The 19,670-nt window shown below is 35.9% G+C and overlaps 1 protein-coding gene across 9 annotated transcripts in view; it reads right to left on the reverse strand.

Annotated features, from left to right (window-relative positions):
- The window catches only part of FAM204A (family with sequence similarity 204 member A), a 30,379-nt gene that overhangs the window by 7,313 nt on the left and 3,396 nt on the right, over positions 1-19,670 (reverse strand). For 3 of the 9 annotated variants that reach the window (XM_081268351.1, XM_081268349.1, XM_081268352.1), the window contains 5 exons: positions 18,318-18,559; positions 17,726-17,813; positions 17,546-17,576; positions 17,278-17,377; positions 7,309-7,398 (listed from right to left, as the gene is read on the reverse strand). In XM_081268351.1, the coding sequence (XP_081124477.1) occupies positions 7,309-7,398; positions 17,278-17,377; positions 17,546-17,576; positions 17,726-17,813; positions 18,318-18,551 (543 nt within the window). In that variant the 5' untranslated portion in view covers positions 18,552-18,559. Of the gene's footprint in view, positions 1-2,088; positions 2,186-5,994; positions 6,133-6,240; positions 6,272-7,308; positions 7,399-17,277; positions 17,378-17,545; positions 17,577-17,725; positions 17,814-18,317; positions 18,560-19,670 lie in introns of those variants that run through there. The other 6 variants (XM_081268353.1, XM_081268350.1, XR_014019018.1 and 3 more) reach the window with 5 other exon arrangements.

A 19,670-nucleotide genomic window follows, 5' to 3' on the forward strand; every position in this document is an offset into this window, starting at 1 on the left:
TGAGTACAAAATGATACATGGAGGAACACTGAAATTAAAAAGCAGTGAGAGATGACCAAAGTTAATGAAAGGGAATCAGCTCTCAGGATCCCTAGCAGACACACCCGCCTCAGGAAGGCGACAGCCCCCACTCCATAGGTGGCTGAAGGAGCTGAGGAGGAGGAGGAGGAGGAGGAGGAGGAGCGACCTATTCAGTGAGAGGGCTTTTCTTCCCCAGTGTCCTATATTCTTTCCCATTGCAAATCAGTGAAAATTTATCCAAAACAAAATGGTCCTGACCTCTACTGCCTAACTGGAAAGAGAAATAAACAAAAGAAAAGTAAGAAATCAAAGGCAGAGTAGTAAAATTTGAAAGAGACATAAAATATATTTTTCCAGAGTATCTGCAGACATTAGTTGAATCTGTATGAAGTAATTTAAGTAGAAAACAAACATGTGCTTTTAAAGCAAACCTATAGTTGGACTGTATTCACCATGTACACTCCAGTAATCACAGCAAAATAATCTCCATTCCATAAAAATAAAATACTGAGGTTGAGCTGTTTAAATTCTTAATATATACAAATAAATGATATTCAGTACATTTTTACTGTGTTTAGCCAGTCTTCAGTGGCTAGAAATCACAATAATTAAGACAGCAGAAAGGACCTGCCCTTCTTCAAAAAGGTTACAGGTTCCAGTGATAAATTTTTATAACAGCTAATTGGAATATGCTGTTCAGCTTTGTATCTGAGCAAATTGTTTTATTTCAGAAACATGGTTTGTCAAGATTATTTCTATACAAAGAAAGTATTCACAAAAATGGGAACAATGTTGCTCTCTGGCCTATAGAATGAAGGGTTTAGAATTAAAACTTGCTTTAATTCAGCTTTTTAAAGTTTTTGTTGTTTTGGTGCAAACATAACCACCATGACTAGAAGTAACTTTAAACTTCTAGTCAGTCTGATAGCATTTCTAGTTTAAACATTTACACAAATGCTTCACGTTAAAACTTTAGATGTGACAACAATCCAGGTGTTTGATAGTCTCTCTCTCAAAATCATATTATTTGAGTGGGGGGGGCATTGGGTTCAAGCTCCTATTCCATAAATCTTACATCTATATCAAACAACTGAAATTAAAGGAATAATTAGTCAAACCCTCTCATGGTAAGCCAAAGCCTAGTAACAAACTGATTTGGAAAACCCCTAATGCTAGAACAAGCGCTACAGTATGCAGAACACTTGAGAAAGGACTACTTTTTGGATGTTAACATAAAATGCAGAACCTTCTCAAATGTACATTCATAGCTCTGGTTAAAGAAAATGCTTTCAGAAAATTACTAGGAAATTACTCTAAAAATAAAATATAAGCTACAAATTAACACTCTGCCCAAATAGAGAGCATTTAATTCACTCATCTATGGAAGAAGACAACTCAATCAATTTAAACTTTAGTTTTTTTAAAAAGCCATTCTTATCTTATTTAAATATTAACAAACTATTAGTACTTTGTTAACTTTAACTGCTTTGCAATCCAAAACTTTAAGTTGTCTATTAATAATAAAATTAAATTCCTGGTTTAACTCATCCTAGCCATGTAATATTTACTTACATACATAAAGATAATATTAAAATTATATATAGACAGACAGATAGATAAAAATCATATCTACCTGTGATACTTCAATTAGATTCTAAATGACTATTGTGTTCAACAGCAAGTCATTGCTTTGGGTCTTCAGTTGTTAAATTCAAGAAAATGAACTTTAAAATATGAAATATTTTATCATATCATTTATCTAAATGAAAGGTTTGGGCTTTTGGCCTTGGCCAAAGACGGCAGGGGATTATAACCAAAGTATCCCAGATGTGAATATTAATAAGTTGCAAATCATCAAAAACAACTTGATTCTTTCCAGTTTGCAAAAAACAGTTTAATGCTACAACATGACGTACTGGTGTTTTCAAGGAGTAAATTTACTCGGTGTGGCCTAAGATCATTGTACTTTAGTTACTTTAAGGACATACAATACAAAGCTCAAACAAAATTTATAGGAACCCCTGCTCATTCCTGCCCTAACATTGTACAGGTAAAAGTGACACTCACCTGGGTAGTATAGCTAATGTAGGTGTGACAAATTTGATGGTAAGAACACCCTGTTCTGCCAAACCAATTGTTTATCTCCAGCAGCCAAAACGAAGATCTAAGAGAAAAGTTTTCTTTACAAAATGTGACGTTCAACCTAACTGCTACCTACTTAATTAAATTTAGGCTTTAGCACTTAATTGCAGAATACTAGTTTCTACTGGTTTCTATAAATTGGTATAGATAGTGTGATGAAGACATCAGAAAAGACATTACCAAAGGACCATATCAATAAACAGAATGTACTTCCAAGTCTAAGGTTAAACAAGCCACAAATACAATACTTGTGTTCATACACTTAACAAGAAATCAAGACATTTTATTCAAATTAGAACAGTTTTATCAGTATGACACAACATTAAGTGTATGTCTCCACTCCATTTTTCCTATAAGATTGTTAACAGAAACAAAGTATTCAACCAACAGGAGGGACAGTCTCAAAGCAGCCCATTAAGACACGAAAAACCAAGGACAAGCCAGACTTCAAACACATGAACTCAGGCCATTCCCCCAAACCAGACTCTGTATCATCCTTAATGTCATCATTAATTTAAGGGAATGTGTTTCTGGAAAATTATGTGCTTGCTGTGACACAATGATAGCACACTGACAGGCTTATTCTGACACACTGTTGTTGTTGTTTTTTTTCTTTGTTTCATTTTGTTTTTTAAGAACTGTTTTCAAGGACTATTCTCTACTTTTGGCTTCATTCTTCTCAAAACTAATACTGCCCTATTGGTTTCACAGGCTTATAAATGTTAAACATCAAAAATTAGCTTCCCTTATTATGGCTGGAAAAGGCTTTAAGAACTCTGGGATCTGTGCCTCTGAGCAAAGGCTTTATCAGCAGGTCCCAGTCGCCGCTTCTTGAAAAAAGAAAATGGTACTGATTAAAAACCAACATACCTGATTTCCAAAAGGACACCTACCAGGCATGCGGACACTTAGATTCATAAAGAGTTTCTATCCTAAACTTACACTTACTTCTCAAAATCCTATCTCCCATATCCACAGTGATAGCACCACCAAGATGAATAAGAAAATTTAAAGCTCAAACTAAACTATTCATTCAGGAATTCCATCTTCATCAGTTATTCTTCATGGGTGCTTAATTAATGTGCCCTCAGTATCTTTCTAGTATCTAGGTCTGAATGCCATTTTTCAGATGTCTTGATGTCTTTCCACTTATCCAGGAGAAAGTACAGGGCCTAAATTATTGTTTATCTTTTAATCAGAATTATTTAACACTACACTAAATAACTTTAATTTGACACAACAAAGCATTACATTTGTATGGAAGTAAAAAGAATAATGTTTCCCATCTTTACAAGTGCTGAAAATATGTATTTTTTTAAAAAAACTCATTTATATTTAAGTGCACCAGGAAGTAACAGCCCTTTAGATGAAAAACACCTTGTTGATATTATTTATAAAAGTTCCATTTCTAAAACAGGATAACAAAATACCAAAAATCCTCAAATAAACACTCCTTCCTGAAGCCTTCAGTACTGCTTCCAGGTATTCTTCCAGGAAGCTTTACACTGTACTCAGCAAGGCCAGTTCACCTGGATGAGTACAGCAGGTGGGGGAGGTCAGTAATGCAATCCAGGTGCGCATAGTGCCAATGGGCAACCCCTTCCCAACCCAGAACATCATATGTAGGAAACTGTCCACATTTACTGATTTAACATGGACACAGAAAAGATTCTATAATTAAATATCTCACTTCAGCCAAATTTTAGATTTGGTTTGCCAAGTAAAGGCAAACCAAATCTAAAAGATCTAGTCATTTGGTAATCATCATCAAGCAAGAAAGGAATCAGCAATGGATGTTAAAACTAGAAGGTACAAGTATGAGAAAGAAGATGGCTATAGTCTCAGACTACCTCCGGTCTCTCCACAGACACTCATTACAAAACAGATTCACCACCCCAATCAAATTAACACAATCAATAAATGGGACAAAGAGATAGCAGGTGCCTCTGAGTAGCTCACATTGAGAAGGACACATGGCCAACTGCTTGATATTTCTGCCCAAAACACACAGCCTGAAATTAACCTGAGGAAGCATCAGGCAGACCAAAGTTGAGGGGCATGCCATTGGACAAGTGGCCTCCATTCTTCGAAATTACCAAGGCCCTAAGAAACAGAGTGAGGAACTGCTCCAGATTAAAGACAAAGGAAATCCAACAAAATGCAGGAAACCAAAATTGTATTTTGTTATTAAGGAATTAGTAAGACACCTGGTAAGTTTAAAGTATGCAGAAAAGAGAGAAAAACATACAAATTTCCAACCTTCTCAAAGTCTGAATAAATTTTTTTAAAAAATTAAGTAAGGGCTGGGGATGTGGCTCAAGCGGTAACATGCTTGCCTGGCATGCGTGGGGTGCTGGGTTCGATCCTCAGCACCATATTAAAAAAAAAAATAAAGATGTTGTGTCCACAGAAAACTGAAAAATAAATATTAAAAAATTCTCTCTCTTTTCTCTCTTTAAAAAAAATTAAGTAAAACATGTTCAACTCAAAACATGTTAGCATTACTAACTCTACTAAAAGGAACCCAATCTACAGTGGGGGTGCCACTGTTAAACAGAAAGAGACTACAAGGAATGGACAGCCATCAGTGGGTCACATGGAGCTCCTATTTTAATGCTGTAGTGTAGGCTTCACTTTATCCTTTTCCTTTCTTCCTTTACCAAGGCCAAAATCTAAGGCCACTGACTGGCCTGGGCACTCTGCTGTCACAGTTGCCATGGTATTTGGAAGAGATTAGATAATATGCAACTCTTGGGTCTTAGAAAAGGAAGGCTGGACAAAGAATGAGGATGGGAGACCAGTTGGCTGAGTCCTATGCTCTTGAACAGACCAGAGAAGAGACAGAAACCCACAATACTTACAGCTGCAGTAGTGCAGCCATACTCTACAGCCCTGCTTGTTTTTTTTCCACATGCCTGTATTATGCTTTATTGGAACTATCTAGCTGACTCAAAGACCAACCAGCATCAGAGAGCAACCAGTAACACATTTCTGGAATTTTTAAAGGGATTCAAGAGAAACTTGCTCAACATATAGCCCAACATGACACATGTCATCATCAGTGATGTACTTAAGTACCAGTTCTCTGATTCTCTGATGGGTTTTGTTCCTGATTCAAAGGACACTGCCACCAGCTTCCATAAATCCCTACTTAACTGTGAAATAGTTAAGTGACTGATTATTCTGCCTGTGCTTTCCAGTCGCTGAAAGCCCCTCAGATCTTGAGCCACTCCTCCCTATCCCAACAGGATGCCTTACTATACTGCCCATTGTCAGAGCCACGAACAATATCTACCCACTGGAGTCTCTTCCAGCCACACAAGCATTGCCCCTCCCCACCATTCCCTAATGGTCAGCACTACAAAATTTGGAGATCAATATATCACTGATGTAACCTGGCTATCTCATGAGTTATCTACACTCTCAAGCTGACCAAGAAACTAAGCCACTGTTTCTAACAGCACTTCTATGGAAATATAAGTTCCAAGTGCCAAATAGTTTACTTGCTAACAAATAAAAGATGCTATGTTTGTTGAGTGGAATTTTTAAAAGGATATCTTAGGCACACAGTTTTCCAAGTAGGGTCGAGGTCCCCTAGCTTACCCATACTGAAGAAGAACAGGATTCAAACAGATATTAGTACACTCATGTTCATAGCAACATCATTCAGCTGAATGCACAAACAAAACATAACACCCAGAATCTAACAAATACCTGCAGAGTATTGATAAGTCTGAAAAAGGAAGGAAATTCTGACAAATACTGGGATATGGATAGATTCTGAAGATGTTACATCACAAGGACAAGCATGATTCCACTTGTAAGAGGTACCTATGAGTGAGAGTCCCATTCAAAGAGAGGGGTGTCCAGGGCTGCATGAAGGGGAGAACGGGGAGCCACTGTTTAATGGGTTCAGAGTTTCAGTTATGCAAGATGAAGAGAGTTCTGGAGATGGACAATGGTGATGGGCTGCACAACAGAGTAAATGTATTTAATGCCAAGGTAAATTTATGTATATTTTGCTGCAATAAAAATACTTTTTAAAAATGTCAGCTTAGTTTTTGAAAAGCCACGTACCTATGATTTATGCTGCTTCTTGTCAGTGCCCCTTAATGAAGTCCACAGCTTTATAATTTCCATGATATTAGACATTAACACATACATATATGCACACAAACTATACAACGGAAGTATTTAATGTAACAAATATTTTTAAAGGGATTAAAGAAAAAACATATTTTTGGAATCTCTAAGGCTCTCTTTTGAATTTTTCTACCTACATGAAAATATAAAATTCACAAGATTCAGCCAAAATTATGAGGAGAAAACACAAAAATCATAATGATTATTAATGGCAGACATTTTTGTCATCTGATGATGGAAGAGTACAACAGTATTTCCATAGAATAGTACACCGAAATAGTAAGTTTATCCCTAGAGTCTCAGTTTAGAAGCAAATACCACCTGCAAGTGAGCTAGAATCTGAGCCTGGCCAGCAGTTCACACAGATGGCCCAATAATGCCCAATAATGCCTAAGCACAGGAGCAGTTAGGCTAAGAACGAGTAAGGTTCCAGGCACTAAAAATAAAAACTAGGGTAGAGATTTCTTTTCTAGAAAGAAAAAAACAAAAAACAAACAAAATGCATGCCTCCATGAGCTCTTTAGTCTATATATGAAGTTAATTTTCAGTGGGAGGAATCCCCTTATCCCCAGGGAGTAGGAGTCAGAATTTTCCTGTTGCCTTCTGTAGTTGGAAAAAGAATATTCAAAGTACCTGTTCTTTTATACTACAGACTACAGGGGAAAAACGTAAACACTTCTACAGGGCTGAGGGGGCTGTGCAGAGTAAGCAGTAAAAAGGCTATAACAAGGTTTAAGAAAAGGTTGAGGGGTGTGACTTTAGAAGTATGGATGCCCTCAGGAAGAGTTTAAACTTAAAGATACAAGTGGAAAAAGAAAGCTAGTCTTTTAATCATACCTGGGGAAAAACTCTCTAAGTAAGTAAATGTAGGGTTTGGATATCAATTTATGGATTATTTCCAGCATAAGTTTCAGTTAATACTGAGCTTATTAAAAATTGCAAAAAGAATGCAGATTCATTTTAGAAAACATTGAAGTGCAATTTGTAATCAGTCTGACTCACCTCTCGAGTAGCAAGCTGGTTGCTGAGTTCTTCAGCCTTCTCAACATCCCATTCCTCCACAGCCTGGTCTATCCTCTTTTCAAGACCTGACTAGAAAAGAAAGAAATCTAAAATTAAGAATACAAATGAAAAGAGTGCATTTGATAGCCAACATTATGTAACAGGACTACACCAAATGTATCAGACGTGCAGACCACTTAACTCTCACAATAACTTAAGGTAGTTGTTGTTACTACCCCATTCATGATTGGAAAGTCTAAGAAACATTACATGACTTATCCAAGATTATATAATTCTTAACTAACAATAAAAAGGAGAATCAAATCGGATTCTTGTGACTCAAAAAAACTATACTTTCCCTTAATAACAACATTATTAATAGTAATAACAGTTAAAAATTATGAAGAGCTTATTATGTGGTAGACTCTGGGTTTAGTACTGGGAAGAAAGCTCATTAAACTTTGTAACAACTCCATCGAATAATGCTACCCTTTTTTAAAGATGAAGAAACAGAGCTCCGGACTCCTTAATTTAGCCAAACTTAAGTTATATGAATAAAAGGTTTATTCAGACCCTGCAAGGCCTACACTTCTAGCTCAAAATTTTCACTCAACAGCCCTTCATCATATTTGACAAAGAAAAGATTTAAGTTGAATATTAAATATGGGAGTTAATCACATTTTATTTGCTTATGGCAATGTCTTAATTTACTAAAGATGCTACAAAAATTTGTAATTATAATTTTCATGGGATTACCTAACTAGGTAGGACTCAGCATACATTTATGGAAAGATGTCTTGACATAAATGAGTTCTGAGTTGTGAAAATAATTACTAAAAAAAATATTTTTTTTTTTTAAAGAAATGGTCTAACACCTTAAATTATACTACAGAGCCACAGTAATAAAAACAGTGTGGAACTGGCACAAAAACAGATATGTAGACCAATGGTACAGAACAGAAGACACAGCGTCAAACACCCACATAAATACAGTATTTCATACTAGACAAAGGTGCCAAAATCATACATTGGAGAAAAGTTAGCCTCTTCAACAAGTGGTGCTGGGGAAACTGAAAAACCCATATGTAGCAAAATGAAATCAAACCCCTCTCTCTCACCCTGCACAGGAATCAATTAAAATGGATCAAGGACTTACTCATTAGAACAGAGACCCTGCACCTAATAGAAGAAAGAGTAGGCCCAAATATGCACCACATTGGCTTAGGAACTGACTTCTAAAGTGTAAAAAGTAACATCAAGAATCAATAAATGGAATGGAATCAAACTAAAAAGCTTCCTCACTGCAAAGGAAACAATCAGTAGCGTGAAGAGAGAGAGCCTACAGAATAGGAGAAAATCTTTACCACACACTCCTCAGATAGAGCATTAATCTCCAGGACATATAAAGAACTCAAAAACCAACGTCAAAAAAACAAATAACCCAATCAATAAATGGGTAAGGAACTAAGTTGTATTTCACAGAAGAAGAAATATAATTGATCATCAAATACATGAAAAAAATGTTCAACATCTCTAGTAATTAGAGAAATGCAAATCCATCTGGAGAGTGAGATTCCATCTCACTCCAGTCAGAATGGCAACTGTCAAGAATACAAGCAAAAATAAATGTTGGTGAGAATGTGGGGGAAAAGGTACACTCATACATAGCTGGTGGGACTACAAGTTGGTGTACCCACTCTGGAAAGCAGTATAAAGATTCCTCAGAAAACTTGGAATGGACCAAGCTATCATTTGACCCAGCTATCCCAATCCTTGGTATATACTCAAAGGACTTAAAGTCAACATACTACAGTGACACAGCCACATCCATGTTTATAGCAGCTCAATTCACAATAGCTAAACTATGGAACCAACCTAGGTGCCCTTCAACAGATGAATGGATAAAGAAATTATGATACACACACACACACACACACACACACACACACAATGGAATATTACTCAGCCTTACAGAAGAATGAAATTATGGCATTTACCAGTAAAAGTATGGAACTGGAGAATATCATGCTAAGTGAAATAAGCCAATCTCAAAGAACCAAAGATCCAACATTTTCTTTGACATGTCCAATGTTTACTTATGATATGCTAATTCACATTAAGGGGTTGGGGGTATAGGGGAGAATAGACATACTTTGGATTAGACAGAGGGGAGTGAAAGAAGGGGAGGGGATATGGGATAAGAAAGATAGTAGAATGAATCAGACATTATTAATATATAAAATATAATTACTCCTTAAAAATGTGCATATATGATTACATGACCTGTGTAACTCTATATCATGTACAACCAGAAATAAGAAGTTAGACTCCATTGATGTATGATGTATCAAAATGTGTTCTACTGTCATGTGTAGAACTAATTAGTACCCCCAAAATGGTCTAACATATGCTTCTTGTAAGAAAATCTTATTCTAACGATGATTTCCCTACTGTATCCTTAAACAAGCACATATTCAGTTAATATTACCTTATAGACTTCTCCCTCATTATGTAACAACAGAAGTCACATCTCTTCCATCAGTATACTGCTTGATTATTCCAGTCAACCAAGAGAAAATTTGTTCCTATGCAGCCTTGTTGAAATGAGACTTTAAAAACAACATAATTCGTTTAAAAAGTCTGGAGAAACAGCCCAGTGAGGTCATCACCAATGTCTATCACTGAGTGAAGCCTGTCCTTTCTCACAAACCCTTCCAAAGGATTGGGAGCCAACAGACTTTCTCACTTGCTCCAAACAGGAGTTAGAGACCTTCATCAATGGCCCTTCATAATCTTTGACCCTAAAAAGGCCACATGGCTCTAATGCCCTCTTCCCACTCTTGTCTAATCTCCAAATATTTCCCTTCTGGTATTTCTGTAGAACTCTTCCATGACTCACACACCCTGGACTCACTTTTTCAGAATCCTTCTTTTTCAGGAAGCTCTAACCCTGCTCACCTCAGAAGCCCAGGGCAGTGCCACTCCAACTGTGGTCTATGTTGTGGTCCACTTGTGGTCTGTGAATAGTGTCAATCCATGAACTGTTTCAGTCCAAGCAAAGCTAAGGAACTTGTGTTAGAATGCAAATCAACTTCACGACTAACACAACTTTGTCTGGATGACTTAAGTTTTCTCAGCCTATCTTTGGTAATGCTATGCTTCCTAATCTATGGCCACATTTACCATTTGATCAATGTTCTCATGCCTCTGATGTGCTTCCCTTTGAACATTCTTAATCATTCTTTCAAGCTTACATCAAATGTTACCTTTTCTATGGCCCTACATAACTTCTGAGTCTGCCATCCTGTCCCTGTACCCCCGCCAGCCGGCTCATCACTCTGCTGCGGATGCACCTCCTCCCTTCAACACGTACTCATCTCACATGCTGTCTTCCTTTCTTGGGCTATATGCTTAGTAAGGACAGACTCTGTGTGTCACTGGCTTGGTGTGTCCCCAAATCCAGCCAGTTCCTCCCATGTAAGAGGCACTCACTTACTGACAGAATATTCACAGTGAAGTAATCAAAACTTTGCATCCATACTGCAGGACCCACCCATGCTGGGGACATGCTTTGAGACGGCCCCAAGAGAATTTTGCAATAGTAATACTGAAGTAATAATGCCCCTATGATTAAAATAAGGTGCGTGGGGGTCACATGTTATAACATTTGTTTATACAAAAATCTATCTAGCTTTTAATATATATATTCCCTGAGGACATGTGAAATATGCCCATCTTGGGCTCCAGGAGTTTAGTTTACCTGCATCTAGAACTTCATATTTATTATTTAACTTAGAATGGAAATAAAGTCATTTTAAAAATGTTGACAGCTTCTCCTTCCTGTGCAGAATATTAATAGATAGATGAAACAAAACATCAATATCAAATTCAATCATCCTTGCATCACAAATTCTAGGTAATCTGACACCTCAACTCAGAATTCACCCAATCAATCAACAAACCCAGGTTTGCTCCAATCTTTCACCTCAGTAACCTGGTTAGGAATCCATTCTTAAACCTGCCTTGCTTGTTCTTTTTAGTTCCTTTAAGTTTTTGTTTTTGATTTTTCTTAATTTCAACCAAGTTTTGCTAGATAAAACTTGTTTCTTCCTTTCTTCCTTTCCTTTTGTCTGATTAATTTATTAAAGTAAAATATAATTACTCCTTAAAAAATTTCTAGTTCCATGTGGACGCCCAAGTTTTCTGTTTGTGTAAAAATACAGCAACATTCCAAATACATTCAAAATGTTTATATTAATAAAAAATACATTCATCTGTAAAATATCTTCTTAAGACTCTAAGTTCACAGTAGTTTACAAAGAGCACAGGTCAGGAGGTGAGACCTAGGCTCAGATATCAGCTCCTCCACCTATGAACTGAGCAATCCTGGGTGAGTTTCTAACCTGTGTGAGCTGTAGCTGCTTTATACACATAAAATGAGAATAAAACCACTCTCTCTGAAAGGTTATGGTCAGAATCAAAGAAGATACATGTAAAATATCTAGCCACACCTGTAATCTCATTGGCTCGGAAGGTTAAGACAGGAGGATTATGAGTCCAAAGCCAGCCTCAGCAAAATCAAGGCACTAAGCAACTCAGTTTTATTTAGAGACCCTGTCTCTAAATAAAAGAGAAAACAGGCTGGGGATGTGGCTCAGTGGTGGAGTGCCCCTGAGTTTAATCCTGAGTAACCACCCCCCCAAATATCTAGCCACATTTTCAAAATATAAATTTTGATCACTATTCATTCAATAAGTTGCTCCTATATCTAAATATCCAGATACCACAATGCAAAGAGAGGGCTTTTCTTTCTATGACCATAGACCTAGTAATAGTTCTTCAAGCACTCACATCCAATCAGAGACCCAAGAATTCAATTTTGAGTCAGTAAATAGTCCCATGAAATAAGATTTCAGCATTAAAGCTTTTTTAAAAAGTCTTAAACTGGACCTAAGAGGAACCTATACTATTTAACTTGTTCAGGGCATCTTCCACACCAGAGATCAGACAAGAAGTAGAGCACTGCTGGTAATGGTGATGCTTGGTGGGCTTCTAACCTTGCCTTTTGGCAAGAATGAAAATTCAGATCAAGATATATATCAACACAGATAGATCAACTTAGGAATGGCAATTTGGCCACAGACGGAAAATTCATCTAAGGGCAATACCTAACAGGTTCCCATGAGGCAACAACCAACCTCTATATTAATAAAGTTTTGCTGCAGATGCCAAGAAGGTATGGCTATGCACACAAGAAATTTATGGGTACCAAAATGCCCAAATATGCATTTGCAGAATATCTTTTATTGTATGATTAAAGGTTGTTAAGTCAAACTGTATCGCAATATATTTCTATGAATTTTTTGTACTAGATATTTATTTTGATACTACATTTAATTTCTGAAGCATGATAACAAATGAATTTCATGATATATTATGACTGGACTCAAATATCTGGAAAAAATGAGGTAATTTCTCCATAAACAAGGGGGGGGACAACCTTTATATATAAACATATATCATATAATTACAAATGATACTTATGATTGTATTGTCTTTATATCTAAATTATATTCACTTAAATCAGTTGAATCAAGAAAAGCAAAAACTAAATTCAGCTCTTATTTCAGAAAAATCTAGATTTGGGACCAAATGATTTGGTTTTAAACTCATTTCACTAAGAAGTTTCTGCTTTGTTTGTTTTGTAGGCAAATTATATTGTGCTTCAGTTTCTTCATCTGTATTAGGAGAATAACACTGGCCCTGCCTACCTACCCAACAGGGATCACACAGGGATCAAGAGAGAATGCTTTGTAATTGATACCAGGGGAGCTTCCTGGTACCACCACAATACTCCCACACCCTTCCTGCTCCCTCCTGCCCAACAGAGGCAGCCCAAGCTGTTATATGATCTATGCACTGCAGTTCCACATAAGAGCCGGGAAAAGTGTGAAAAAGCTCTACTACACTATAGCAGTTTCCTCTCATGAACACCTTTAAAAAACCACCAGACACTGTACAATTACTATAAAAATTATTAAAAGAGTATCCATAGACACATAGAAAACTACTTCAATAATGACTGCTGGCTGATCAAATTGATTCAACTAGAATACTTGAGACATTTTTAATGAAATTGATGAGTGAAATTATTCTATAGAAATTCCCACATAGATTGAAAATAATTATGTTACAATTACATAATTATTAGCAAGTCTAAAACCCAATTATAGCTGTGTTTAATACAAAGAATATTTTGAAACAGCTTTGGATATTAGGAAGATTGCATTTTAAAAATACAAGCCTCCTTGTATAGTCTGGCAAGCAGGTGACAGCAGTGCTGTAGACACACAATTCTAGGCTGAGCAACAGTATCAGCTTGGCAATATTCCAAAAACAAAACACTGTGGGATAGATGCAAGATTAAGAAATTTGTTTTGCTTTACCATTACTGAGGACTGAGTGAATATAAAATTGAAAGACTCTCTGAGATACGGTAACAGATCAGCTTCTGCTCCAGAGAAATAAAATAATGGACTGAAAATCCATGCTGGTCTGTCCATGCTACATCAGGTTTTCATGATCCTCAAGAGATTTCATGAGCAGCAGTTACTATCTCCTGAACTTACATTTTACTCATAGCTTTTATCTTGGTGCTTCCAATGTGGACATTCTCTAAAGTTTATTTACTCTGTTGGATTCACAGCAGAGACTTCAGCACCACAGCAAAGGGGGTGACACGTAAAACCACAATCCCAAATCAAAGAACGAGAATGGACTTACTGGCATGCAATTACACTGAACTCCCAAGAGAACATGAAATAATTTGGCTTCACTAAATCCTTCCTTCCCTTTTATGTTTGCATTTATTTGTAGAATATGAAGTGCTGGCAAAATCCTGGCCAGCATCAGTTTCCTTGTTTAGAAAATTGTCATAACTTTCTTAGCCAGCTGCCACACGGAGGAATGTCTGCATTAAGAAAACCCAGATTTATAAAATAGATCAATGGGTAATTACAACAGGATTTACAGCAATTTCCCTTAAACAGAAGATCTCATTTTTAAAATGGTGTTTGAGTTATAATTTTCTTCTAGAAAACAGCTAATGCATAATGTGAAATAGAACACCAGTCCCTGAAACTGAATTATTTAAAAGATTTTTGTACAAAGAATTTTAGAATCCTATACTACAGTAACTTCACATAAATTACAAATTCTAGACGATGAAAAAGAGCTAGTATACCTAACCAGGATTAAGATGGTACAATCTCATATGTAATTCCTAAGATAAATTCTAGAAAATATCTCGAAATTTCTATTTTTTAAGAATGCCTAAAAAGTTCATTTTGTGGCTTTAATTCCACTAAAACAATTTAGATAACCTAATCAATAATTGTAAGGAAACATAACAAACACTTTCAATTGCAAATCACATCATTCATTAGTAAAACTTCAAAAAAAATGCCTAGTAGAACCAATATTTAACCATTTATTTCTTAATGAACAATCCAATCATCAGCTGGGACTCCAAATCTGCCAGAGACGGCATTTAGACCAAAGTGCTCAGTACCATTCTCTTCCCTTACACTTTAAAATAGACCTGGTACAATCAAGAGCATCCCTCTTTACATAGCCCCTTCTCCAAATCCTCCAGAATTTCAAGGGTCAGAGGCATGGCAATGACACTGGCAAACAGTCACAATCAGTTCTAGAGTGAACCCAGGGAACTAAGAATGGGTCATGAAACCTGAGTTTTACTTTTAAAACTAGTAGTGATCTTTCTTTGCCAGAAATTTTAGCATTTTTGTATCATGGTTAAAGGAGACTGCTCAGTAACAAAAAGTAATCTTAGTTTCAATTACCTAGTGTTCTAGGGACTATTTTTGGATAATAAAAAATTCTTTACAAAGTTGAAATAAAAAATTCACATGTAAAATTCTGTTCTGACAGTTGCTTGATGTATGTGCTCTCAATGACACAAAACCACCCAATGATGGATTTAAATCAGAGGATTTTTCACAAGAAATACCAATTGATCAAAATGGCAAAGGTTTCCAAGTACACGCAGTAGCCTACACAGCACTGATTCATGTAAGAGGCATCTATCTACACTATATACAGGAGACATTGCACTTGGGCTTCAACTACTAGCTCCCTATCATTCAGCACTTGATTTTTATATTCCTAGAGCCTGCCAACATCCCCCTATGTGAATATGTGAGTTACTTTCATTCAAGCCTTTACTAAGTTCTATAGACTGACAACTCAAAATGTGTACTTCAATCTCAGGCTCTTCTCCAAGCCTCCTATCTCATTTTTTTTAGTCACCTACTCTATTCCTGTTTCCCAGTTAATACCCATGCTCCAAACTGAATTCTGAATAGGCTCCACTGTAAATCTTTTCCCCTCCAAACTTTCTCATCTTCATAACTAGCATTATTGTGCACACTGCTGCATAAGGCAAAACCTTGAATGGTTTCCTCTTCCTCCTTATTCTTCAGCACCTTACGAGCAATGCAGAGGCAAACACTGTCAATTCTACTTCTATACTATGCCTCAGATACTATACCCACCCACTTTTCTCCATCCTCAGCAGCACCATTCTTGTTCAATTCACCACCACCTCATGCCTAGAAATTTCTGAACTATTCTGTTCTCATCTACTTTTGTTGCCTCATAATTGATTCTCCAATAAGAGTTGGGGCAATCTTTTTAAACTAAAATTAGATCACATCACACTTTTGACTTAAAACCCTTTAAGGAGGCTCAACTGCACTGTAAATAAAACCCATTTCATGACATGCTCTCTGAGGTCCTACCCAGTTTGATCCCTGTCCATCAGTCTATAATCTTATCTTAGGCCACTGCTCTCCATGCTGATAACACTTCAGCCAGGCTGGTGTTCTTACAGTTACTTAACAGTCTCTGATGACCCTTCCCTAGATCTTTACCCACATTGTTGCTTCTGCATGATCACTCTTTGATCTTTTCAGACTCTTCAGGTCTTGCTGAAATGGCATCTTCTAAGAAAGGCTTTTCCATCAGGCACAGTGGAGCATGATTATAATCCCAGTGGCTTGGGAGGCTGAGGCAGGAGGACCTTGAGTTCAAAGCCAGTCTCATCAAAAAGTGAGGCAGTAAGCAACTCAGTGAGACCCTGTCTCTAAATAAAATATGAAAAATAGGGCCAGGGATGTGGCTCAGTAGTGGAGTGCCCCTGAGTTCAATCCCTGGTACTGCTCCCCTCAAAAAAATACACAAAAAAGGACTTTCCCCACCTCTAAAGCTAAAGTAAGGCCTCTGTTTTAATATTTGTTACTATAGTCTGTTCTTTTCCTTCTTAACACTTATTAAAAAATGACTTTACAATTATATCTACTTGTTTATATATATCTTTTTGGTAAAAAATAGGCACACATTTTTAAAATTTATTCTAATCTGTTATATTATGACAGCAGAATGTAATTCAATTCATATTGTACATATAGAGCACAACTTTTCATGTCTCTGGTTGTACACAAAGTAGAGTCACACCATTTGTGTCTTCATACATGTACTTAGGGTAATTATGTCTATCTTATTCCACCATCTTTCCCATCCCCATTCACCCTCCCTTCCCCACCCTGCCCTATCTAGAGTTCGTCTATTCCTCCCATGCTACCCCCCGAAATCCCCATTATGAATCATCATCCTTATATCAAAGAAAACATTGGATATTTGTTTTTTGGGGGGAATGGCTTACTTCACTTAGCATTATGTTCTCCAACTCCATCCATTTACCTGAAAATGCCATCATTTTATTCTCTTTCAATGCTGAGTAATATTCCATTGTGTATATATACCACATTTTCTTTGTCCATTCATCTGGCACATTCACTTTTTAACTGGATGAACTAATGGACAAGTACCTTAGACAAGTTAATAAAAAATATATTCTGGTAGCTAACATAAGATAATAAAAGATCTTACCTTTTCAACTTTTTTCTTTTTAACAGGGGGTTCAAATCTATCATTGGCTCCAAAGTACTGAGTAAGCTCCTTCCATTGGGTTTCATTTAAAGGCTGTTCACTACAAAAAGACAAAAAATCCTTTTAATCATTTTTATTTTTTCTATTTTTTAATTGGTTACTACAATTACTAGATTTTATGTTTCATCAAGATCACAGATTAGTAGTTGAGCTATTTGGACAAGTTCTACAAATACTGCCTAGAATAATTATTTTAAATGCTACTTACCTATGAGATTCTTTTTCATTCTTCAATTTATCTGAAAAGAATTTACAAAGCATTAATACTTAAGTATTTGGCTATTATTTCAAAATCATGTTTTCAAAAAATTATTTAACTTAATTAGTCACAATTTAGCACTGACACTATGGACAATGTGAACATAAATCAAAAAACAAAACAAAAAACCTTTTCTGGAGCGTTTTCTCTTTTTCCCTCTGAATCTCGAAGTTGAGATTTTCTGTTCAGAATGTTTTTTATGCAATTCTTGAAATTTCTATATGAAAGTGAAAATAAGAAAAAAAAAAGAAACTGAGAAACAAATATATTTTGAAGAAAAACATGCATTTAAAAATCTAAATGAGTTAAGTAATAAAAATATTTATATTCAGGCATTTATAAAGATGCCAACTCAATGAAAACAGAGCTCTTGAGATACTGTACTCCCTGAAGATACAACCTGAGTTTTGAAGTTCATTTGTTTTGATAAAAACTGTTTAATATTGAGACTGAAGCTTGATAACTCATAGAGAGATTAAAATGAAGTTAGAAACTCCTCATATACCACATCAGGCAAAATAGTTAATTCCTTCCTCTTTTTATGAAAAACAAAGTAAAAATGAAAAGCACCTAAGTGGCTGATTACTCAAAGGACAGTCAAAGCACTCAGAGCCCACCTTCCCTGTCTGCTTCATCACAACATTCACACTGACCAGGCAGAGACACTGAACACACTCGTGCACACACAGGCTTTCACGTGAGCACATTAGGAAAAACCTACATTCCACAAATGTAAGGGAATTCCAGAAGGGCATTCTTCATATGCATCTGTATTGGTCTCTGTTTCTATTTTTGGTCCATCTGCTGGGAAACTTGAGATTTCTGTGTCTCTATTAGTCCCATCCTCTTTATTTTCCTGTAAGTCGAGTTCAGACTTCTCCAGTGTGGCTTCATCTTCAGAATTTGACTCAACATCACTTTCATTTAGGCCAGGAGGCAGCAGTCCACTCCACATCTTTTCTTCTAGAAGAAAAAAAATAAATTTAGAAATAAAAAGTAGCCATGGAAACAATTATAAAATCATTTTAAAAGACACTCCTGAAGCCTAAGAAATCTACCAATGGTCAGAGAACAGTCCGCCTAAACTTTTTAAAAATCTAAAATGTAATGCACCTTCCATATTAAAATAACTAAAACCTTCACTTGGGTAAGTTAAAAGAAAAGTTTTAAAAGTAGTTGAAACTAGTTTGTTACAGCATACATTTAAAGGAAATAAGACCTCGATTTGCTAATATATAGATAATTGTATCTTGAAAAATGAAATTCAGGAAAGAAATAATTGCTCAAGAATGTGAAAAGTCCAATGACATATATTCTACAGGAAATTTAAGAATCCAAGTATTATATACCAAACTATATAGATCAACTATAGTAAAATAAAGATGGAAGTTTCACCCATGTTTGAATGCACAAAACTTTTAGGGGAATTACTGATTAAGGACCAGGGAAAGAATAATTTAAAGGATAATTTCATATGATTAAGCAGTTTGAAGAAGGCATAATAGAAAAAGGATACCATAGCTTTCCATTTTAAAGCACTTGCTAAACTGACAATAAATGAACTATAATTCTAACTGCTTAACAAAACATAACAGCTTTTTTGAGTAACAATACTATATTTGGAAAACTAAAGTTAAAGTTCAGGATAATATTTAGCATTAGTTGTCTAGTAATTGGTAGAGAGAATCATTATCTAAGTTTAATAAACATCATTTCTTAAAAAAATCAGAGTTGTAATCATTTGCTAAAATCATGATAATTGAGTACATTTTCATCATTCATTTCCATGACAGACTATTTTTACGTATGTTCTGAGCCAAAACCGGTACACTCAAAATAAGTCTAAAATAGAGAAGCTGATTATACTGTTCATAATTTACTATAAATCAAAATAAATAAAATAGAAGGGCAGAAATCTGTTTTGCTGAGTTTTCTGTCAATTGTCATTAACCTAGCAAGATAATCAAAAAGACATCAGGGGATTTGGCATTAATCTCAAAAATTTTCTTTAAAGGATCTCCTCTTGGACTCAAAGAATCAGATCTTATTTGTGTGTGTGTGTGGGGGGGGTGGT

The sequence above is a fragment of the Spermophilus citellus genome (assembly GCF_964194105.1).
Source record: "Spermophilus citellus genome assembly, chromosome: 15".
NCBI classification, from domain to species: Eukaryota; Metazoa; Chordata; class Mammalia; order Rodentia; family Sciuridae; genus Spermophilus; species Spermophilus citellus.